Source organism: Cyprinodon tularosa, unplaced genomic scaffold (assembly GCF_016077235.1).
Source record: "Cyprinodon tularosa strain WSP-4 unplaced genomic scaffold, ASM1607723v1 ctg806, whole genome shotgun sequence".
In the NCBI taxonomy this organism is placed as follows: Eukaryota; Metazoa; Chordata; class Actinopteri; order Cyprinodontiformes; family Cyprinodontidae; genus Cyprinodon; species Cyprinodon tularosa.
The window spans coordinates 267,290-292,530 of NW_024039570.1; the positions used below are offsets into that span (position 1 = coordinate 267,290).

The 25,241-nt window shown below is 38.1% G+C and overlaps 1 protein-coding gene across 3 annotated transcripts in view; it reads left to right on the forward strand.

Annotated features, from left to right (window-relative positions):
- kiaa1549la (KIAA1549-like a) overlaps nucleotides 1-25,241 on the forward strand; it is a 175,993-nt gene that overhangs the window by 103,300 nt on the left and 47,452 nt on the right. For all 3 annotated transcript variants that reach the window (XM_038271689.1, XM_038271687.1, XM_038271688.1), the window contains 5 exons: nucleotides 5,330-5,389; nucleotides 5,979-6,139; nucleotides 9,357-9,528; nucleotides 12,482-12,642; nucleotides 15,529-15,564. In XM_038271689.1, coding sequence (XP_038127617.1) covers nucleotides 5,330-5,389; nucleotides 5,979-6,139; nucleotides 9,357-9,528; nucleotides 12,482-12,642; nucleotides 15,529-15,564 — 590 coding nt within the window. The remainder of the gene's footprint in view (nucleotides 1-5,329; nucleotides 5,390-5,978; nucleotides 6,140-9,356; nucleotides 9,529-12,481; nucleotides 12,643-15,528; nucleotides 15,565-25,241) is intronic.

The following is a 25,241-nucleotide window of genomic DNA, read 5'->3' on the forward strand; positions in this document are numbered from 1 at the left end:
TTCCATTGGCAAATCAACTCATTTACCTACTCAAGTAAAGGGTAAATACACCTAATCTAAGACATTTTTACTTATTTCTAGAAAATTTTTCCAGTGTACTCTGACCATTGCGTGTTTACGTTTATGTTCTGCATCAAACCTTTTTTAATTTGGGCTAAAAACTTAGATGTTGGTCCCTGAATAACTTTTTTTTTATCCTGTTACTTAACCATTAAGGGCTGGTTTTACTCCCACAGCAGTGTGTTGTAGTGAGGTTGTTGTAGGTTTGATGCAGATATTTTTGATCTATACCCAGTTTATCATTTTGTGGAATTTATATAATTCACGCCACAACGCAAGAAGGACAATCAGGAACTACCTGTGGGTCTAGATACGGCCAAGGAGGTGAGGAAGTGGGGGCAAGTTTGTGCGAAAATGAAGGGACATGAGGGCGAAAAAGAGCAGGGATCCAGGTGGAAACAGGGTCCCAGCATTCTTGCACACCTCGCTCTTCTAGCTGGTCCATCTTCACGAGCCGTTTTCCACAATGGCGGTCGTACAAACAGAACAAGCCGGTAACGTACCAAACAGGGAATACGCATAGTGTAGAGCGGATGTAGATTTGACCAATCAAAAGCCTCCAGTCTGTGGTCGCCTATAATTTGGGAGTGGTGCAGCAGAGGGTCTGCGGAGGGGGCGGAGGCATATCTACGTTAACTGCGGTACACACGCAGACGAACTGATTTCTGAGTATAAACCGGCCTTTAAAGTGACCCTAAAAGTTTCAGAAACTGTTTCATTTCTTTAATAATTTCATTCTGACCTATCTGCTGTCTTTGACTGACCAACCGGCCAAATGGATTGATCTTTCTATCCATAGTGTTGTTTGTACTTAGTGTGTAGACTGGCAGTTGGAACGTCTCGCCGACCAGCGTTGATCCCACATCCACCGACTCGACAAGTGGCTCAGGTTAAATCTGCCCTTAAACAGCTCGGCTCTGATTGGGATATATTGTGGGAGCTTCAGGCTGGGGTCAGCCCGCTAATTTAAGTGATACAATTAAGTAGGACTGAAACAATTAATCAGATTAGTCGTGATTAATCGATTATTGAAGTAATGGTCATCTAATTTAGTAATTGATTAATCATCAACTGGGGTATAGAGACTCTAAAACATGCCTTTAGCTGACAGAGAAACCCAATTAGAGCAGTAATTATATCAAAATTGTAAAAAATATATAAACATTTTGCATTTAAAATTTAAAAAGCTTGTTCATTTTTAAATATGCTCTACGCAGAACTCTGCAAGTGCAAAAGTTTTAGTTTCACCTGGTTTTCGCAAAAAGTCTTCTTTATGGAAAGTTTTGCTGCCCGATTATTAATCAGAAAAATATCTACAGATTAATCGATTTGTAAAATAACTGTTAGTTGCAGCTCTACTATAAAGAATACTGACTGCATCCTGACTCCCTTCCATTGCTTACTTTCCTGATATCTGTTGTACCAATGACATCATCAACGCTAGCCCAGGCTGATGGCGTCACCAGACATGCAGCGTTGGGGGACAGAGGTCACGCAGCTTGCCAGCGGGGGGTCAGACCCAGCTTTTTTTCCCGAATGGGAAGCGAGCCTAATGCCGATTGTTAGCAGGTCGACCCATGTGAGAAAAACCACACAACTCTCAACTTAGCAGCTACATCTGATCACATCTCTAGCTTCCGCTTCAGTACACTGAAAAAACACAAAATCTTATCAAGTATATTGCTGTCATATCAAGTCAAGACCTCTTATCACACGTAATACAAAACCTTCTAGGGAAATATATTTAAGTTAGATATACTAACTTTTTTCAAGACAATACAACTAGAAAATCTTGATAAGTGATACAGTCTTGAAAAAAATCTTGTTTTAAGATATTACGTTATTAAAACTAGCTTTTTTGACATTTCACAAGAGTTTGAAGTTTTCAAACACCAACACATTGGAAAACAATCTAGAGATAAGTTAAAATTTCCTAAATAAAGTGTATTTACCCTTAATTTGAGTAGGTAAGTTGAGTATTTTTACTCTTAAAATAAGATAATTAGATAATATACACTTGAAATTAGACAATGCAGTTGTGTTTTCCTATTTAAAGTGTAAATTGTCTTGTTCCATTGACAAAATGTCTCTTTTACCTGCTCAATCAAGAACAAATGCACCTATTTTAATAAAAAAAATGACTTATCTAGATTTGGATTTTTTCCAGTGCATTCATACTGTATTCCATGCATTGTTCCCATCTCATCCCTCTTGGAATTAGATCATTTTTTCTTTTTTTTGTTGCTTTTTTTCATTATTTTAATACTGTGCTGGGAGGTGCTAATGGCCTTGGTGCGGCTACTTCCTTGTTTTTACCTTGTGCACATGTGCAGTATGATATTGCACATGTATCGTATCTCCTTTGTTTTTGCAAATATATAATGCATAAAGCAAGGGCTCTTTCTTTGCTAAAAATTAAGCAAATAAAACGTAAAACACAAAAATACAAAAATAATCCGTCAACAGGATGTTGTTATGTTTTAAATAAACTTTGTGTGGAAACAGGATGATTTACTGGAGTATAGATGTCAAATTCTCAAATAAATAATTTGCTGGTGTTTTGTTCCAGCCATTTTTTAGTGCTAAATTCTTTCTTAATTATTATAAGTATATTATTGTTACTTTATCTAAAACCTCGACTAGAAATAAAAATAAAACAATGATTTAACTTTCGTTTTTAATTTTACTTTCTGACTAAGCAGGGCATTTTCTTTTGCTCTCCTCTTTGTTTCATTCTTCCTTTTTGCATAATGCAATTAAATTTCCAACAACTGCGGGATAAAACGAATGCAGCAGATTCATCTGCTCGTTGCACAGATTCTTTGAAGAGCAAAACGAAGGGCTCTCAACCTTCACACTCCTGTGCCGTTTGTCTCTAGTGCTTATATGAGCTCTATTAAGTTAAGTGGAGAGCCCAGTTAACGTAAATGTGCTCTCATATAGTTTACCTGTCTCTGGAAGGCAATTAAAAGCAAATGCATATGCTGGTTAAGGAACTTGCATGCCGTTTCCACTGACTTATAGTTGGCTGGAGACAGAGGGCGACGTTAGAAGACAAACAGAATCAGAATGAAGCTGAAAGTCAGAGGTTATGATGGTTTGTGTGACACAAGGAGATGGATGATTGGATGTGAGGGAACAGGTATTTTAGGTAATAAACAGGCTGAATATAAAAAGTGGACAGGAGAAAAAAATTTAGGTCAAAAGCAGCCGGTGATGCTTCACACAAGCTTGTAATTTTCTGATACTTATAAATGAATCATAGAATAAAAAGCAACTTTTAAACTAAGTTTTAAATGGAGATAATGTGTTCTATAGAAAACAGTTTATAGCCAAGTCCCTTTTTCTTGTACTGCTGCAAATGATACTAACAGTCATCAAATAACAACATACACCAACAATATAATTACTGAGGAATTTCTTCTTTTCTTTTATCTCTCTTAGATTTTAAACATTATTCTTGAACCATAGGGAAAATATCTCCAGTTTCCCTTCCAGTAAGGCAGGCGATGACAGAGTGGATGTTGTGGATGCTCCACACGATTGAAAGTACTGTGTCCTTTTTTTTTTTAACCCTGAAAAGCTTTATTGCAGTTAATAAATCCAGGAGTCAACTGTTTCCCCTTGTTAGTGAAGAAGGACGCTTCCCCAGTGAACTGGTAGTTTCTGCAGACTTTTTCTACAGCTTTATTTTCTGGTAATAAAGCAAAGGAATTGGAGCAGGTCTTGTTTTAGCTGGCCTTGTATTTTAGTGACAGCCCTGGATACACCTAGGAGGAATGGAAAAGTTGATTCATGCCAGTTTTTTATTAATGGTTCTGACTGTATAGATGAAATAAGGGACCTTATCCGATCTGAGAAACGCAGATATTCATTTTTCGCCTTTTTTTTTTATTTTCTACAGATTTATACATACAAACAATTTTCTAAATGAAACCACGTTATTTATTTAAATATCTTCAGGCATCTTCTTAAATGTTGTCAGCTGGTTTCTTGGTTTTCTGTGTTCCCCCCCTTCTCTTGTTATGCTTTCATTCATTTAATAGGTTTTAAACCAAGAAAAGCAAAGTACAGGACTGAAGTTGTTTTTTTTTCATTATAGGAACCTGTTATTCTGTCATTTTACCCTCCTTGAGTAATTGTTTTCTGAAAATACATATATTTTAAAGTTTTGCTTGCCTATAAACCTTTCTAATGATTCACATGAAACTTCTCATTTTTTTTAGATCAGTATAGGACCTCAAAAATCGATCCTAAAAGTAGGGATAGGAAGTATACTTGTCACAATACGATATTATCATAATATTGCAATGTCACTATATATTGCTATAGTTTTTCCATTTAAATTAAATCTATAGATAAAAAGAAAACAAGTGCTGATTATGTTTATCAGAAGATCCTGATCTTTTACTTTTTTGGTATCCATGTTTGGGATTTGATTTCTTTTCTTCCACTGTAACTGCCTCAACTACAGATGGCGCTGCACCGCACAGTAATACTACGTTCACACCGCAAGCAGCAGGAGCAGCTGCTTTATTTTTGATGCTTGTACAAGTTTAGTTCTGATGCATGGCTGAAGCATCTTTGCTACTCTAGTTGCGCAGTCGAAAAGTGGGTCGCGTTGGGTGGACCTACCATTTCTTTGCTTGTAACAATGGCAGAATAATAAAATTAACGCCTGAAAAGTTCATTCAGGTGTTAATGAACTGTTTCAGAGGAGTGATAATAGCGCCCTGCATCAGCAGTGCTGTGTCTGTCTCCCTGCCAGCTCAAAGATCAGCTTCTCTGATTGGTTGATGTGGCACGTCGAGCAGCAACAGTTAAATTTTTCCAATTCGGCTGCTTCTGGTTTTGCAGCGCGTCAGATGCTCATGACGTGCCGCTCCTGCTGCTCAAAACGCGCTGCGGGACCTTTTGCTGCGCCTTGATTTGCGTTAACCATTGACTTTGCATGTAAATTAGCTGCTTCTGCTGCTTCAGCAGCCTGCGGTCTGAACAAAGCAGGAAAGGGCTCCACAGCTCTGCCAGTATCGTTGCAGAGTCAATTTTTCATCATTGTTTTAGGTAAAAATGTCTTGTTTTCATCCATCAATATGAGGAACCGAAAGATTGATATTATACCGGGCAGCCAAAAATCACGATATATTGCCAAAACTATTTTTTCGCAAAACCCTACCTAAAAATTAGCTAAACCAAGTGAAGGTGGGTTAGGCTGCTGGTCGGACAGTAACTAAGATTTTCCTTTGTTTGTCTCTCTGTGTGTCACCAGCTCTTGAATACCACAATCTCAACACCTCTACAGCAACCAGGAACTACTGGGTGATCACAGGTAATCTTCTCCTCAACATGCTGACAGATTCAGCAGTGACTGGATGAAACAGCAGTTGCTAAGATGCCTTTTTCATGCTGCTGAGGATGTTTCTATGCATGAGCTTTTTCTGTCCCTCCATCCATTTTTCTTCCTAGTCTCTCTGCTCAGAGTCACTTTAGCTGCTCTGTTCCTTGGATAAACCTATTGATGTATAATTCACAGCTTCCTGACTGGGGCAGAGGGAGAGATCACTTCACATCACATCAGGGATGGCTGTGAATGATGCTGCTGTGTGTGAGTGAATGTGTATGGGATGTCTGTCCACTGATCCATCTCACTTATGGCCCGTTGTAAAGAAGGCTCTCAGGAGTAAGATCATCCATCATCTCTATTGTCGTACTCCTTACATATCTCTGACTTCACTGACTTTTTTTTGTCTTTCTTCAAACTTTCCTTCTTGGCCCATTTTCTTTTGCTTTGTCACTGTATTTTTTTCCCCAACCCTTCATTCATCTCCTCGTCCATCTCTTGTTTGGCTTCTTTTTATCTGCCTGAACACCTCTTCTCTCCCATAAATCTGCCTGTCGTTTCCTGTCTCCTTGCTCAGTGATCCAGGATGTGGACAGCTCCTCCCTGGAGGCTAACTACCAGAGCTTCGCCAGCCTCATGGAGCAGCGCCTGGCTGAGCTTTTCCTGGTGGCTGGCAGGCAGGGCTCTCGGTCCATGAGGTCCCGGCGGGCCACCACTGTGGGCGGCTACACCGTGCAGGTTGGAGGAAATTGATAAGTCTATTTGTATAAATGCAATGTGAAGATGCCAACATAAAGGATATTTACTGTAGCCAAGTTAGCTTTATTGTTTAGATCACCATTTAAACTGCACCACATTTTATATTTATCATTTGATGAATGACGCGCTGTTTTAAACTATTGCCATCTTGTATCATCTTACAACAATGTGAAAGGAATGCCCAATTCATCGCCCCCTCACCACCATGTTCAACAAGTCGATACGATTCATTAGTTCTTATATGTTTTGTTTTCCCGAACGCCTCTTCTTTGGTATCGCTCTCATTCCTTTAAAGCAAAACTGTAATGTTCAGCCACTAGGGGTGCTAGAACTGTAATGCTACATTCAGACCACAAGCAGCAGAGGCAGCAGAAGCAGCTAGTTTAGATGCAAAGTCAATGGTTGACGCACATCAAGGCCAGAGCTTGTAAACTGAGCGGAGCACTGCACAATTCCCGCTCCCCACTCAGGAGGAAGCTCCTCTGAAAATCCGCTCTGCCCTCACTTAATTTTCCTGCCGCTCTAGCAAAATTGCTCCACGCTCGCTCAGATTTTTAGGAGAAGGAATTTTCTGACAGTTTTCCTTCATGTAATTAAGCCAGGGTCCTGGGACACACTGCGTTTGATTTAATGTTTCCGATACATGTATATTGCCTTTTTTCACTGGCTGTTAAATTATCATTTCCCAGCTGTCAATGTAAAACCTCGCTCCATTCATGTTGCCCCGCGTTTCCTATTTAATTATTAATTTATTTTACTAGACTACATTTAATTAAATAAATGTTGTTTTACGAATTTTATAATCCAACATTTTTATTTGACATTGTGAGTCCATTGGACCTCGCACCTCATGAACATATTAAAAACATATTAAAACTACTTTTCACCCACTGATCACAGAAAATATAGCTGCCATTGTTGCAGGCAAAGAAAGGATAGGGTAGCTCCGCCCAACGCGCATCAGACCCAGTTTTCGACAATGCAGCCAGAGCACCAAAGATGCTTCAGCCGCGCATCAGAGCTAAACTTATACAAGCATCAAAAATAAAGCAGCTGGCACGTTTTTGCTGCTTTTGCTGCTTGCGGTCTAAAGGTAGCATAACTTTCAGTTTATTTTCTGACTAACCAGTTAGTCAGAAAATGTTCATGGTAGTGGCCCAGCAGAGAACAATGTCTACCGCGGAGTGGTCGTCAAAGTGATCCGTACAAAAATCTATTTAAGGTCAGTTTACACTGATCCTACATATACAACTGAAAATGAACAAGAAAATCATCCATATTTCCTTAATAAGTCAATGAAGGCTAGATTTTCATGCAGCCCTTGCTAATAAATCTACACACATATTTAAAAATTTGTGTTATCTAAATTAATTGTGGTTCTAAATAAAATATATGTTAAACAGACTGAGCTGTTGTTTCAATATCTGTAAATTCATAGAAGACTACTTGATGATGAGACTCATAACTTTCCCTTCATCCCCATAAAGAAAAAAACATAGTTCTGAAAAGAGCATTCGTTTTCTTTGGCCTTATTTAATCTTAGTATATTAATATGAAAGATTATTTAATTAATGAAATGTATTTGTCACTTTATAGTTAATTAACGAACAGTGTAAAAATTCAAATTTGTTACGACATCCCACCTTGAGAGTATCAGTGCTGCCAACCTCTGGTTTAGAGAGGAACTGCTAGTTGCTGATGTGGTGAAGTATGTTCCTATGGGAACAGCAAATCACCCAGGCGAGGGGCCTTCATTGGTTGGCTTCCTTCTAGCTCCACCTCTGCTGTCAACACTGCACAAGGGGTTACTACCTGTTAAATAAAATTAAGAATCCTCCCTTATTTTCATGACATTACTCATTTAGTGACAGATCCAAACTCTCAAGTTACATAGCCGAGCTCACATGGAGCATCGCTACGCATTAAGGGCTGAATATTGACCTGAAAAATAATTTTTATGTACGTGTAATTAAGATAATACTTGGGTAAAAAGTTTTGTAGAGGTGCATCTTCTAAAACTTCACCGATTGATTAAAATGCATCTTTGAAGAGTATTGTAGCTATATGGAGAAAACAGGAAACTGAAGTCTTTTATCTTTATAGAGAAAAACGTTACTTCAAAATTCATTTTAGTATTTTATCAAGGCTATTTTTGTCTTTCATTGAAATTCATTTGATGATCTAAAAAATTGAAAGCTTATAAAATAGCAAATATGAAAGAAAACTGTAAGAAGGGAAGCCGTTATGACATCACTGTCTTTTGATGATCTGACTCTGCTTAGCACCTGATGTAGAGAAGCAATTAGGTGTTAAATCAGGGTGATAAATCCACACATCTTAGTCGTTTTGCAAATGCTTTTTCTTTTTCTAACATTTTTTGCTTTGGCACTAACTGTTGTTAGCAAGTTCTAAAAAGATTTTAATGCAGATCTCCAGATGAAGGAAGCGATCAGTCGCTCCCAGGAAACACAGTGTTATAAGAAATTCTATACAAAGAGAGCTGATGTGTTTTACAACCAATGTTTATGCAACAATGTAGCCAACTACTTTTAATAAAAAATGGATTGAAAGCGATTTAATTTGAATTAATTTAACTCCACATCTGTAAAATGATATTGTTGCAGCAGAGGAAGATGTTGGAAGGATCTCCTCTAGATTGGAAATGCTAATGAGCTAAGAAACATCTGTGGCAAGTTTTTTCTTTTTTTTTTTTTGATTGTCGCCTTCTCACTCAGCGCTCCAGATTGTCCAAATTCACATGACGTGTCATTCCTCGTGGCCCACATGCAATACAGACCCCCGAGGCTTTATGGTCTTCACAGATGACCGGTTCTATGGCTGCAGAGTGGAGAAGGGACAGTCTCTCAGAGATAAAACATCTCTTTTCTTTTGCTACGAACTCCAACTGTTCAACTTAATTAAAGCTGTGTAATGTTTGAAAAAAAATCTTTGATGTATGGTGAAAGGAAATTGAGATTTCATGTGACTCGTTTATCCTGGAGTATCTTCAGTTAACGCATTCATCTCCCAGCCAATGCTGGACTTGATCAAAGCTAGAGAGATTGGGCCACAGACTCAGCCATCTTTTGCTGTGGCAAGATAAGGGATTCTGTCTTTTACTGCCTACAGATTATGTTTTCCTGGTGCTTAACAAGAATAAAATCTCTCTAAATATAGCATATAACTGTGTCCTTAGATGGTAAGCATGAGACGGCTTCCAGGTCCCAAAAACCCGGCAGAGATGACTTACTACGCCCAGCTGAATGGCTTACCCATCACAGGAACGGCAGCGGCGAAGACCCTCAGCAGTCTGGACTCGCAGACCATGGCTCTGACGCTGGGATACTTTGTGCAAGTGCAAGCTGAACGTAAGCCTCTGACTGTACCGTCACTGTTATGTGTGATTGTTATTCATGTATATAGAAGGCAGAGATGGTGAAACGCAGGAGACATGGTAAAAGAGTAAGAAAAACAGGGTTCCTAAAACAATCTATGAAGTTCTTCAGGACAGAAGTCATAAAATGTAATTCTATTTGAGCCTTGTGAAAACAGTGAGGGGCAGTAGAGGAAAGCGCAGCTATCACGCTCTCTCTATCACCCCTTTCCCACTGACGGAAAAACAAATTTTAACCCGGCAACAATCGGATTTTAGTGACAGTGGCAACAGCTCCCTGACGCATGTCTACCCAGGTCAAATGACTCGGCAAGCATGCCGCATTAAAATCACCTAGACATGACACCATTAAATGCAAAGCACGTATGTCAACACACCCATGTCTGAGCTAACAAGCCGAAACAACTCTGTTTACATTCGATAACATGATACAGCACTGGTGAGAGGGATTTGGACGGACAAAAGAGCGAAACAATAAAGCACTCTTACTATGCCCTGGCTTCCTTACATTTTGCTCTCCATTGTTTACTTTCCTGATTTTTGTCGTACTGGTGACATCAACCCTAACCCAGCGTCATCAGACACGCAGCTGCGGAGGGGTAGAGGCCACACAGCTTTCCAGCAGGGGGTTAGACCCAGCTTTTTTGTCAATTGGAAGGGAGCCAAATGGCGATTGTTAGCGGGTCGACCCTTGTTTGAAAAACATGCGTAATTTTCAATGGGAGAAAGGCTTCAGTCCACATCCCACAGCGTTTTTTGCTGAATTTTCCCTTTCTTTATACGTAGTTGTTATTATGTTTCAATATAGACCTATAAAAATTCTCTGTTCTAGTTTAAAAGAGATGCTGAACAGACATATCTGCGCCGTTGTTTTTTTATTTTGATTTATTTACTTTTAATAACGTCTCATAATCTTTTCCAAGTCATTTGTGGGAAATTTGTGTGGCACAGTCAGAGGTGAAAAGATATTACAGATCTGCTCACCCTATGCAGTCGGAGCTTCTCTTTACGCAGTTGGTGTGAAATGGAAAAAAATTCTATCAGAAGTTACATAACCTGGAGTGAGCTGCGTGTAAGTCGGAGCTTTCCAGACTTCTGTGGTCGAAGTTAGCCCCGCCCACTGACTAACACCTGCTCCCTTTCTCTAATTAACTTTAAAGACTGAACTAGGGATATAGTTCACTATATTCTAACATTTTTATACCTCTTTCACAGAAGAAAGGTATCATAAAAAACACACACAAACATGAAGTGTATGCGCACTGTATGGTGGAGAAAAAAGGGTTTGGCTTAAGCTTTTAATTATGATTTTAATTTCATTAATTATACATATTTTCAGCAAAAACAAAACCAACAAACACTAGGTTCCAGGTTTCATGTTTAGCATGAAAAAAACATTAAATGAGAAAAAAATCACGTCCTCCAAAGTTGTTTTTTTTTGACATAAAGTAATCATAAATGATCATTTTTTGTCATTTTTCTCTTGAAGCCTATCTACTTGAATTCTTGGGAAAAACAAAACATATTACTCTAGGGCTTCTGAATGAATATTGGGTTCAAAAGCCATTTGACACAAAGGCATTAAAGTAGCAGTGAATATTTTGAATCTATGTTAGCTGGAAAAAAAAGTCTTATTTAACAAGATTGAGACCGTTGGTCTTCATTAAAACATTATTTATGAATCGTTGCTAGGGGGAACGGACGCAGTCTTTTATTCATGTTCTCGTCAGACACATGAATTCACTACCTACTGCTATTGTCTGTTTGTAAAGATTTTTATTATGGTAATAAAAAACTTTAATTTTTTTTGGAATTTTTTATAATTATTACAGACAGAACTTTACAGGCAGCATAAAGCTGAAAGATTTACTGTTTAAATACTGTAAGTTCATCTAAACAAAATTCTTTTTTAAGCCCATTAATATTAACAGTATTCTCTTGCACTATCTGTGGATTAGTATGTTTTGTAGCTCCAGAGGAAAGAGTGTTCTCTCCCCTTGACTTGTGATTTCTTATAACTTGTTTTCTCAGAAACGTCAGAACATTTTATGAACTGAAGAGCTGATTGGATTTGTTGGAGCTCACAGAGCTCTTCCTGAAAAGTGTTTATGCTGAGAAGAGAGAACAGTGTTCTCAGTAAATGTCATTTAGTTTATCTTTATGGGCTGTGAGGAAGCCAGCTAAATGTCTGCCTTCAATGAAAACACCTGCTCCAACCATTGGCTTATAGACCAACTGAAGAAAATGTTGCATCTAAACTGTTAAAAATGTTTAATTTAGCTGAGTTTCACTTTTCCTTGACTTAAAATACCTGAAAACATTTTGTTCACAAAGTTCTGAGTCTTTTAAATGAACATTGAGTTACAGATATAAAAACTTTAAACTGCAAAAAGATAAACTTGAGAGATAAAGAAAAAAGTGATATTTGTTCACACTTTTATCAGCGTGTTTACACCATGGTTGTCTGGAAAACATGAATCTGACTCATAAAGTTCAGCATGCAGACATTTTAATTAACATTTCCATGCAAATTTACAGTCAACTAATGGCTTTGTTTTATTTTTTTTATGTGTTCTAAAAAAAAATTATATAAAAAAGGAAATACATAGATAAACACAAGGGAAAAAAACAATCAAAAGAAGTTCAACAGTGAAGTATAAAAGTATGTGGGTAAAAGTATAAACCTATTTTTAAAGCAACCTCTTTTCCAGCAGCTGCATTATCTGAATACACTGTTGGTTGTAACAAATATAAAAGGTTAGGAAATAACAAAACTTATTAATTAAACTAAGTAATTAAGGCTTGGGATATTCCTAAAAAAATGTATTCATTAATCATACTTTGAAAAACTTTTTTTTTTTTTTTACAGATTTTATCTTTTTTATTGTGATTTAATTTGTTTTTTTTTCACCTGTCTCTGCATGCAGCCGTGGTAAAGACGCCACCAGGCAACCTGTGGATCATGGCTGTTCTCACACCTCTCTTCTTATTAATGGTGGTGATTGGAATGGTGGCCTTCATCCTGTGTAAAAGGAACCGAGTCATTTTTAAATCAGGCGCATTCAGGACCTTCAAGACCCGATCCAAGGTAACGCATTTTAACCTCTTTTTCACATTTCCCCTCCTTCTGTAACTGCTGTAAATTAGCTGCTTTCTTCCTGTCATCCTGGGGTGCTCAAAGTTCCTCACATCAACAAATCTCTGGGATTTAATCTTCTGTAAGGCTCCAACAAGATTACACAGCTTTATTGCGAGCGACACGTCAGACAGATAACCGACTGTGTCAAGCTGTTGCTTCAGGACAGAAAAACGAATCTCATTTCTGCCGGCTTTACTCATTTGTTTTCTCACTACCCAGTAGCCCATGGTCATTACTAATCATGCATGCTGCAAAGACCAATCGGCTGTAAAGCAATGGGCAGGGCTCGCTGTACCGGAAGGGAACCTGCGGGTAATGATGGCTCTTCTGTAGAGAGTGTTCTCAAAACATCGTTTTCCCAGAAGTTTGAACTGAAAATCCATCCTTTTAAACGAACATGCTGGTAATAGATTGCCAGCAGATGGTTTGAGTCGGTCAGATGGTCGCCCTGGATGCGGTGCGTCACGCCAGAACAGCAGCTGCTTGTGCCATTGCATGCAATGAAGTGGGAAACAAGCAGTGGGCCTGCCAGCCATGTTTGTTCCAAAACGCCTCCTAAATTAGCTTGAATGTAATAACCCTAAAGTGGGCTTAGTAACTCTTATCATGATTAGACCTCTTTTCACCCAATAACTTCACTTGGTTATTTTAACATTTCAGTCACATAAACTAATTAGGATTTATTCTAATTAAGAAATAGTAATCCAGTCAGTTTAAGTATTTTCCACACGGGATGAAAAACAAATCCCTCTCTGTTGGAAAAGTGGCCTAACAGCATCTTTTTGATATCTGCTGAGCTGCTGATTAACATTTTAATAGAAGGAGAAGAAAGTTAACTTTTTCCCCCATAAAACTGTTCTGTCTTTCAAACCTAAAGTGATGCAGAACTTGAATAAATCTGGGTGAGAATCAGTGGATCAAGTCCTGCAATCAAATAAGGTTACTCAGCTATTATTCAACACAGTGGAGCTAATTTCTCTCACAGCAGGAGAAAGATATTAATTGCCCTAATTTGATATGTTCCACTATTATAGTCTTCAAAGTGAGATGTCAGATGATTTGGTTTCATTGCTCTATGGAATTGAAACGACAAATAAAAACTAATGTAAACCTTTATGAAGATAAATAGTATAATAATTTAAGTGAGTAAGGTTAAGGGTTGGTTTGCTCCCACAGCAGTGTGTCGCAGTGAGCTTATGCAGGTATGGCACAGATATTTTTGATTTATGCCCAATATTGAAGCGTGGTCTGCGCTATGTTATTCCACACCACAATGCTATAGGGACAATCAGGAACTAGCTTTGGGTCTAGATACGACCAAGGCGGTAAGGAAGTGGGGGAAGGTTTGTCAGACAACAGAGGGACATGAGGGCGAAAAACAGCAGGGATCTACGTGGAAAAAGGGTCCCAGCGTTCTCGCGCACCTCGCTCTTCTAGCTGGTCCATCTTCACCAGTCGTTTTCCACAATACAAACAAGACGAGCCGGTAAGGTACCAAACAGGAAATACGTATAGTGTAGAGCGGATGTAGATTGGACCAATCAGAGGCCTCCTGTCTGCGGTCACCTACAATTTATGAGAGGTGCACCGGAGTGTCTGTGGAAGGGACGGGGCATATCTGCATTAACTGCCACACACACACAGACGACCTGGTTTCTGAGTATAAACAAGCCTTTGGACTTAGACTTAGACAATATTTATTGTCATTTTGTATACACGGTGTATACGAAACAATATTTAGATGCATATAGTTTTTCAACAGTGAATTAGCAGTTTGCAACAGTGGAATGAACATTAGCATTTATAAAGTGCAGCAGTGATCAGTATGTAAACAGTGTAGGAGAAAAGGAAAACCAGTTTAAAGTCATGTTGCAAAAGGCATTGATATGGGAAGGTTCTTAGCAGTGCAAAATAAAGAAATATGGTGCAACATGCAGTAGAACACTGAGCTGTGTTCTTTTAAAAATATGGAGTGGATTTTGTTTCATTTTAGTTGCAAAGAACATATTTTGTAAATGAAAATTTGAAAAAATGCCATCCACACTGCAAAAAATATAAATCTCAATAAGTTATTTTTTCTTAAAATAAGTGTGTTTTTTCTTGATTTGAGGAGGTAAGTAAGACACTTTGCCAATGGAACAAGACAATTTCCTTTTAAAATAAGAAAAAACTATTTTATCGTCTTATTTCAAGTAAATATTATCTAACTATCTTATTTTAAGAGTGAAAATACTCATTCCATTGGCAAATCATCTTATTTACCTGCTCAAATTAAGGCTAAATATACTTAATTTAAGCCATTTTTTACTTATTTCTGGATTGTTTTTGCAGTGCAGAAAGGAAACTTTATATAAAATAGGATAACCAAACAGAATAACTGCATTTTTTTGCAGATAGCAAAAACATGCCCACTTTTTGCACATACTAAATCCTCAGTGCTGCATTTTTCTTTGAAATATTTGTGTATCAGAATCTAGCTGTGAAAAATCCCTGGTCTTGTTCAAACTGCTTCATATTGCTATGATTACAGCAATGGATTTTAGTTGTGCATTAATCCTGATGAATGAAACCCTTTATTGATTGAAAAACTAAAAAAATATAAATGATGTCTGGATGTTGCTGCTCTAGACAGCATGTTCTCTAATTAACCTAAAGTAAAAATAAAGATTTTAAAATCTTATTTTAAGCCTGATTTTATTTTTATGACATCCTTTTTTGTGGCTTATTTATGTTTTTTTTTTTGACTGTGTGTATGAACGGTGCCTCTACATCAACCTTCCTTGTTGTGCATAAAGCCCTTCCTGACCTTGCTCCTTTGACTCTCTCTTTGTTTAGACGTCATATCGAAGGGAGGGCAGTTACCACCACCAGGTATTCAATAAAACAACCGCCGGGTGGATTGTTTGGCTGATTAAGTGAATGAGTGAATCAATGAGCGGATGACTTGGCTGCCTTGTCCTCTGTGTGGTGCCAGTTGTTGTTGCTGGGCAAAACCTGCATGTGGCTGCTGTGGCGTGGCTTAGTCTGCTCTTCTCATCGCTGGGAGATCGATAAACGGAGGGGGAGGATGTTTTTAAGAGAAAAAGCAATTTCCTTTTATGATTTAAACTGTTTTGGTGTCAGTAGACTGAATTAGAAAAAGAGAAAGGATGAGCTCAGATCCAGTGGCTAAAAGGTTGTAAATATGAATATTTGCAAACATCCTCGACATACAAAAAGGTCTTTACATATTTAGATTATTTTTGTGCAAAGGAACTCTTTCAAATCAGACGATTCATCCTATCAAATATAACCAGTCCCTCAGCGGCTCAGGAGGAACGTCGGTGTGGATTTGGTTGCTCCACTGGAAGATGTCAGCATCTGTATTTGTGGCCTATTTTGGTCCAGTCCATAAGCCCCCCCACCCCTTGCAAAGTCCAGTGGATAATGGGTCTAATTTCAGAGCTCAGCTGGACGTAAAAATCACTGAAAATAGATTTATAAATTTTTTTTCCTCCCATAAAGTGATATATTTGCACAATTTTGCCAGTAGGTTTATTTGCTCAACTAACCCATGTTATTGTAAACATTTTGGATTTTACAACCGAGTGCATCAAATATGAAAAACTAAGGGGCTGTAAAAGGGATGCCGGAAGGCTGCAACACATTTTTATCTACCGTAGCATTTCCCATCTCCTGAAAGTGGCATCTTAAAGTAAACAAGGGAAATTTTTACTGCAACGTTCTGGTTAGCTTGTGGCGATATGGCAGAGATTAAAAGTAAATTAAAAAGCTAGGTTGATATAAAATTATGGCCAGAAGTTACACAGTCATCGTTTAGATCTTTAATTATTTATTTGAAATTCTCAAAGGGAAAACTATGGCACGGCGTACCACTGCAGGGATTTTAGAAAATAAAAAATGTCTGTTAATGTTTAAATTAGTTTTGATTTTTTTTAATCCACTAATATTTGGGGAAATATCCATTTATACTATCTAGCATTAATATTGGATATTAGACTGCTCGTATCCAAAAGTTATATTCATGGAAGGTTCTTCAGTGCGGTGGTGTGGATGCTCATGACTGTTGGCAAGAAGGGTCTCCTGCAGCTGTCTGTCATACAGTTGATCTGGAGAGGCCTCTGACTGAAGACAGTCTAGTGAAGACAATGCTAAGGGTTGTCTGTAATGTTTTTCATTTCATTAAGAATTCATCTTTGTAAAATTCATCTCCAGAAGCTCAGAGTTGGTCTTCCATAGACTTTATTTAAATAATTTGTTATCCGAACATTTACTTGCCTTAAAAGAACACGATTCATTCTCAATCAGACGCGTTCACGAGTCTACGGAAACCGCGGCAGACCAAACCAGATGAAAGCGCGCATTCAGCTCGTCAAAGAACTCATGCTCTTCCTCAACAATGAAGTCCTCAGACATTTTTCTTTCGTTGTTTCTTTCTTTGCACAGGTAAACAGCACATTTCTTCTTCTACGCTTGCATTATCGGCAGAGCAGACGCTGAATGCGCACTTTCGTCTGGTTTGGTCTGCCGCGGTTTCCGTAGACTCGTGAACGCGCTTTTAGGAAATCCTATACACTACTGTTTATGCTCTAAAAACATTCTAAATGACTTCGTTTCGAGTAAATTCTGGATGCTACCCACTCAGGACACTTGGAATACATTGGACGAGCAGTATGGAGGAATATTGACACGTTTTTTGTGGACTTTTATGGACCTTTCTGCCTCGGGCGCCATAGACCTCCATTATTTGAATGTCAGCAGACAGCAAGAAGCCTCCCAGATCTCCAGATGCATTTGAGATATCAAAAAAGTACTCCAGAGTGTTGTTCTGCATGGGGGTGAGTAGAAAATGAAGGCTAATCATGTTTTGGGTGTACTATTCCTTTAAGACTCTTTCTCCGGAACCCGAAGTAGAGGCAGTGGGATTCGTACCGGGTACTTGCAACCTTCTCAGAGCACAAGCGCACTGCTCTAAGCACTAGGCCAACACTCCAGATGCTCCTTACTTGTTCTTTATATCATTTTGGTCAGAATATCAGTATCTGGCAGTGAAACAGGACCAGAGCATTATTCTACCACCCCCATACTTCACTAATGTTATGGAGTTAAAAGTAATTTCAGCCTTAACTGAACCTGGTGGAGTTTGCCTGCATTGAAAGTTTGTACATTGTAAATCTTTATAATCCATACAAACAATTTGCATTTCCTCTATATTTTGAGTGGATTGTACGAATTGGCAAAAAAGACACCTTTTTTTAAATTACATAATCTTTAAACATAAGGAAATACTTGCTGCTTTGGAAATCCAGTTTTAAAACAAGTTGTTGGTAAAAATTAAGACTCACTGTTTGAATTCTTGAAATCTAAACTCTGTACTTTCCCACTTTTACATCCCCTTCCAAAAGGAGGTTAAAAGTATGGGGTCATATTTAGCCCCCTGAGTCAATACTTTCACTACAGCTACAGTATTTTCTGCCAACTTTCTACATTTAAACATGTCAACTTTTCCTTAAATACTCCTTATAACTTTAAGCTCAGCCACTTTGTGTAGACTTCAGTTTTCAGATTCTACTTTTTCCTTCACACCCAAAGTTTTTCCACAAATTTAAATTTAGGTTTAACCAGGAAACCTTCATGTTAAAGAATCAGTGTTTTTTTCTCCTGTTTCCAGGTGTCTTTTTCTTGCTTTATTTAATCAATAATTTATTACTTTCCATTTATCTTTAAAGCTCAGGATTATAATTAACAGATTCTTCCACCTGAGCTGTAAATTGCTCCATTAGAGTTACAATGCTATCTTTAGTTTACAATTTAGTCATGCTGTTTAATTAAAAATGTGTATAAAATCTGGAGGGTTTTTTGGATAGGGTGTTCTAATCTCACTCTGCTTTAAACCTTTCCATAGCTTTATGTGTGACTTGTTTTTCTGGAAGCAGTTTTTTCTAAAGAAAATATGAAGACTTGCAATAACATCTGGATTTATAAGAGGCTCCAGATGCAAACATTAAGATTCTGTCTAATAACATCCTGGTCTCTTTTTGGGAGGTTCAGGGTGATTGATGAAAATGTTAGTAAACAGTTTGCTTAGTTGTCCTTCTACTGTGTTGCTTCTCTGTATTTCTGTTTAAAACACAAAAAACTATAGTAATGAAAAGAGCAACATGAGAGGGAACACCATAGTAAGGCAGTGTATTGTGTATTTTATCTATATTCTCATGTTTTAGAAAGTATTCTGATCATGATTCCTTTTTAAAATCAGCAAATTTAGGTTGATATTTTATTAGTTTAGCTTTTCCTGATTAATTAATTGAGCAAGATGCGAAGGATAATCTTCATATTTATATAAATTCTCTGGCATGACCACAGCTTTATAAAAACAAAAAATGGTAATGCAAATAAAGGCATGCATTTCCCCCCAGTATTTATTAACTTTTTTTTTTGCTTTAAATGGTTATGAATAGAAATGAACAGCTTGCATGAGCCTGTGTGTTTTCCTTAATCCCCTGCTGTGCAGCTCCATTTTCCTCTGATCATGTCTTGCAGCCCACATTAATTTACAATCTTGATTGGTCCTGACAAAAATTGTGTGCTAATCATTTTTCCATTTGCCCCAGGAGAGTGTTAACAGGAGTTAATATCAAAGAGTGAGGCGATTTCTCACAGCTGTCTGAGCACCGTGTACAGTGCATCCGGCACAGTAACAGACTCCACTAGTTTGATCTACTGTGAGGTTTATCATGTGTGCAATACGCTCCCATCCACCTAATGATCAGTCACCATGTGTGTGACAAGCTGAAGCTGCCGATCAATGATGGAGTATATGTGATGTTTGCATGTTTATTTAAGCATTAAAGAGTCATTCTGCAACGCTTGACTCACTTCTTCACTTGGCTGCACAGCTGGAAGGTTGTTCAAAATAGCTTTTCCTTCTTCTATGCTGCCTCCTGTGAGCTTGAATGAGCTTAGCTTGTCGCATTGCATTCAGGGTGCAATGGAGGTGGAATCAGCAAAAGTACTAGAAATCCATTTTTCATTTGTAAGGAGTTCAATGGAATTACCAAGCAGCAGATGTTGTTTAAAAGACCAAATGTGTTTAGCATTTTGCTGCATCATTCTTCGCTGTGTCCCAGAAGGATTTAGTCTCACCACAGTGGCTCAGCAGATGTGATCTCAACTCTCTTTTTTACATTTATCTGATCTCCCTTTTTACAAAAAAAACTCTGGTTCAGTTGTGCCCACTACCCTGCAAGAGCTGAATTTGAATCACTCTGGTCCCTCAAGGGGAATAGAGCACATCTTGTCCATCTGCTGTAAATGATGAAGTTGCGCTGATGCTCCAACTAAAATTAGATGAGCAGCAGCGTCTGTTTGATACTAACAGGACAGATGATTTGCTGGCAGTGGGGGGTAGTGCTCACTGTCATTCACACCATGTTTATAAGTAAATGGTGAACCCGGGGTTTTCTCCGTCTTCCTCTTTTGCTCTTCGCCTTCTGTCGGTATTCCAGATGGATGTGGAGAAAAACAGCTTTCCTCTCTGACAGTCTGATCAGAGGGCCATGCAGTGCAGCAATGTCATTCTACAGCCAAGGTCTTCATTAAATAAGCCAGCTTAGATGAGAGGGAAGACAGGCATTTGCTAAGTCAACATACTCTTAGGGAGCAAAGGAAGAGAGATAGAAATGGAAGGAGAGACAGCAGGGAAATTAATGATGTTGGAACAAAAGAAAAGTAGAATAATAATTTAACTTTATTTATCTCACACTGGAGAAACTTGCCTCTGCATTTAACCCAGTGGGCTGCCACTCTGCAGCTCCTGGGGAGCAAACTGGAAAAAAACTAGATAAGTCAGTTTTTCTTAAAATAAGTGCATTTGTTCTTGGATTGAGGAGGTAAAAGAGACATCTTGACAATGGAGCAATACAATTTACACTTAAAATAGGAAAACTCAATTGCACTGTCTTATTTCAAGTGGATATTATCAAATTATTGTCTTATTGTAAGAGTAAAAATACTGATTCCATTGGCAAATCATCTCATTTACCTACTCAAATTAAGGGTAAATACACTTGATTTAAGAAAATTTTTCACTTATTTTTTTATTGTTTTTCTAGTGCAGGGTGGGTTCAAGCTACCCAGAGTGCAGGCTGTGGGGATAAACCGGCTATTTTCAACCTTCTCAGAGCACAAGCGCACTGCTCTAACCCACTAGGCCATCACCTCCCAAAAAGGACGTGTCTGTTAGGAAGCACTGCAGAGATTAAGATTAATCTCAATCCAATGAGGTAAAATACTGGGACTCAAATGTCAGCCACACGTTTCAAGGTTACATCCCTTGGTCTTGTCATGTCTGACTCATCTTTATGGATTACTGCTGTTACTCTGCATTGAGTCATTTATTCACTGATCTGTAACTGAACTTTGTTGCACTGCTAAGGGAATAGCTCCTTCTTCATCTACTCCGATGTAAAACCTGAGCTGACTTTCATCGGATCCAATAACCATGTCAGCTCATTTTCCAACTTTGGAAATGGCTGGATGACTCATCAGAGGTGTTATTTTAACCCTACACCTGACAGAAAGCAGACTGAATACATGCCACTTTTAAAGGAGGGCAAATAAGCCAGGCTAACCCGGACCCCAGGTAAACCGCTGCTTTTCAGTGTTTTTCTCTCCAACATCCCATTAATGGTTATGGAAATGGATTATATTAAAATGGGAGATGTGAACAGCCAGATAGACGTTATGGGCATAATGGAAACCTGGCTGCGTAGTAATTCAATTCAGTTTATTTCTATAGCGCCAATTCACAACACGTCATCTCAAGGAACTTTACAGTTCACCATGTCATCCATTCAAATTGATTCAAAGTTTTCTATCTAAGAAAAAACAGTTGATGGCATCGACTCATTGACTCTAAGGCAATCCCTCACACTAAGCATGCTTTTAGCGACAGTGGAGAGGAAAAACTCCCTTTTAACAGGAAGAAACCTCCAGCAGAATCAGGCAAATCTCCTGTGTTGTGAATTAGGAGCGAGGAGGATTTTTTGCAGATTGTAGCTTAGCTGGACTATGACTCATCCCACGACGTGACCTCTTCTTCAAATTATGAATATCACTGGAAAATGTTTATTTAGTGTTCATGCAACTAAATCTTGTCGCCATTATTATTTCAGAGGGGACAGAGTTCCACAGACATGAACAAACAATCCATGTATTCATAACACAGTGGGCAGGCTTGTGTTTCATCTACATACGTTTATATTCATTAATCCCAAACATGACTGCAGCCATGTGTTTGAAATAAGCTGAAGGCACAGCCATGTGTGTGACTGATAAATTATTAACAAAGCCGTCACCTGGATGCCTGCTCTGCCTAACCTTACATAAACTCAGAATTTAACATGCATCGTCACATGCATTAGACGTCAACTATTCTGGTGCTGCTAAAAATACAAGAGGAGCAAAAGATCAAATCAGGTTTTATCTTCGTAAGGCTGTCTTTTGTTCCTTTTTTCTCTGTTTCTGACAATTAAGACATTTATCCATAAAGTAATGCAGTATCCCAGCTATAGACTACTGTCAAAAACATATTCTTATGCCTTTTTAGTGTTTTGTCTCCTCATAACAAAACCCCTGACTTCAAAGGTGCTGCAATGTCAGATTATTATTTTTTTTTTTTACTTTTTGTTATGCAAGCTCTGCTGGAGACAGATAAAAATAGCTTACAGAGGAAGGCCATCAAATTACTGCAGTTTGAATTATTGACAGCATTTTTTCCAATTTCCAAATCTACAAAATGTTCATGGACAGGTTTTGAGTTTCATATAAATTAAGTCATTTGTAAACCGAAATCAAACTTCTGTGCTATGAAGTTTGAAATCTAGGCATGTGGTTCATAACAACCTGTATCAAAAACCTGCAAGAAACTAAAGGATTCATTTGGAGGTCCAACATGATAAACCATCTTTTTAGGGTTATTGTGATTCGCCTCCTGTCTGCATGGAGATTCATCTTTGGCACCACCGGGCATTTTGGGCTCCATTATCATTTTTTATTGGTCAGTTTTTTAGCAAGCATGCGTACAAGTGTACATTGTATGCCATTTACCAAAAATATTAGAAACTGTATGGCTTGGTATGCTCTAATTTCCCCTCGGAAACTTAGCTCAGATGTTCAAAATTTCACAAGCAGCAGATGCTGCAGTTGGAAACATTGAATTTTTGTTGCTCAACGCACCACATCAACCAATCAGAGAAGCTGACCTGCGAGCTGGCAGGGAGAATTAACGCCTAAATTAACTTAAAATGTCAAAACCTGTCAGCAAAATATGTTTTCTTTTATTATCCTGGTGCTTGCAGCTTGTACCACATTCCTGAAAAACGTTAACATCTCCAGTACTTCCAGTCGCCAACAACAGTAGCGGAACCCCACCAAGTTGCGTCCTGACCTGAGTCAGCTGCTGCTAGGGATTCACAGTGACGGTACACCGCCTGTATATGGGGGCCTGTGCGTCTCTGATAATATTTTAAGGCAGGATCATAATCTTGATGAACTGACTGTACAGATGATGTTTTGAGGTGGACTTTCTCACTTAAAAATATATTAAAACTACTTTTTATCCACTGATTGCAGCAAATATGGCAAAGCTGCTCTCTGCCATTGAACACAGGAGCAGCAGAAGCATCAGACGCATCTAGACACACGTTACTTGATTCGCTTCAGGAATTTCAAAGATGTTCTTGATGCACATCTGACTTTGATGTGTACAAGCATCAAAAATGAAGCAGCAGAAGCTTTTTTGTTTCTCAAATCGCGGTCTGAACATAGCATTATAATTTCTGATTATTTGAATTTGCTTATAAAACATTATATTGTACATAAAAATGATCTCATGTCTTCCTTATGAATTTTCCACCTCTAGTCAAGCACACATACTTCCCATAATCAGGACAAAAGTAGTGTTATAAAAAAGACAAAAAGTTAGCTGCATTCTAGATCAAAATGCAGGAAAAAGTGTTTTAGAGAGTCTACATTTGAAAATGTACCCCCCTACGCCTTGCAAAGCCTAAAGATGTGATACACCAAGGTGTACACTAGGGGTGGGTATTGGCAAAGAAGTCACGATTCGATTCGAATCACGATTCACATGCCACGATGCGATTCTATCACGATGCATCATGATACTTTAAATATTGCGATGCATTGCGATATTTTAACTTGAAATGTGATGAAGCCGCGGGGCGAATTTTCTTAGTGTCCTCCATGTTTAATTTCATATGACTCGTCGCAGTATCCCGCGGCCGGACATGCTTGTGACACAAGGCAGCGGGCGTCAACACATCCGCAGCGACATCTGCTGGACTGGAAGTTGTATTCCACTTGGTTTGGCTGATGTGCGCCAACCATTCATGTGTTTTATTTGTTCATTTTTTTTTTTTATAATCGATTCTTGCCTTCAAGAATCGATGCAGTAGATCACAAAAATTAGAATCGCGATGCATCATCATGGCGATTATTTTGCACACCCTTAGTGTACACCCTATGAAATATTCCTAGCTAAAAGCCTGCTGGTTCTCCATGGATCATTTTGAAACTGTTTTACGTAAAACTATCAATTTTTATGAGATTTTTGTTTGTCGTTATCACCTACTTGGTGAAGGAAGCAGTGAAAATACAATAAAATGATTTTATGCTCAGTTATTTGCTGCTAAGTTGATATTCTATGGTTTGAAGCCCATTGCTTTCTCAAACACATCAAATCCTCTCAAAATTACCTTAATACAGATAAACCAGTTGCATTGAAAGCAAATGGTATTATCTTCAGTTGAGAAATGAATAAAATCTCAGCAAAAACAAAAACTTACAGAAGCGGATTAGGGCCACTTGAAAAAAAAATAAAGAAGTTAACTGATTTTAATGTATTTTATCTGAGTTTAATATGGGGAAAAAACTAAGAATTATGACTTGTTTCTCAGAATTCCGATTTTTTTTTTCTCCCCATATTAAGCTAAAATAAAATAAACCAGTTAAAATCATTTTACGGTACTTTTTAAAAAAATTTTTCCAGTGGCCCTAATTGTCTTGCGTATAAACTACATGGTCAGTTAATTTTATGATTTAAATAATGAAATTTGAATATTGGTGTCTATTGATTAAGATGCAATATATTTAAATAAAAGCAAGTAAAACAAAATATAACAACAATAAATCAGACGTTAAATAAATAAGTCTCACATGTAAACTAAACCTGGGACTCTCTATGGTATGTTGTTTTGTATTAGCTGATTGTAACAGGGTCTCAAGTGAACCACTGTGATTATTTAAAGTCAAGCCATGGCTGAGAGTCAGATTTAATAAGGGGAAGCACATTTTAAAGGTAGAATTTGTGTAATAATAAATCAAGGAATATGTGGGGAAAAAACAAAACAGGATTGCTGAGTCAAGCTTCTTTCGGGAACCCCATTTACAAATCCTGAACCTTGATCACTAACGGCGAGAATCTCACTTCGAAACTGTAGGCTCACAGTTGAGGGCAAATTTGTAGC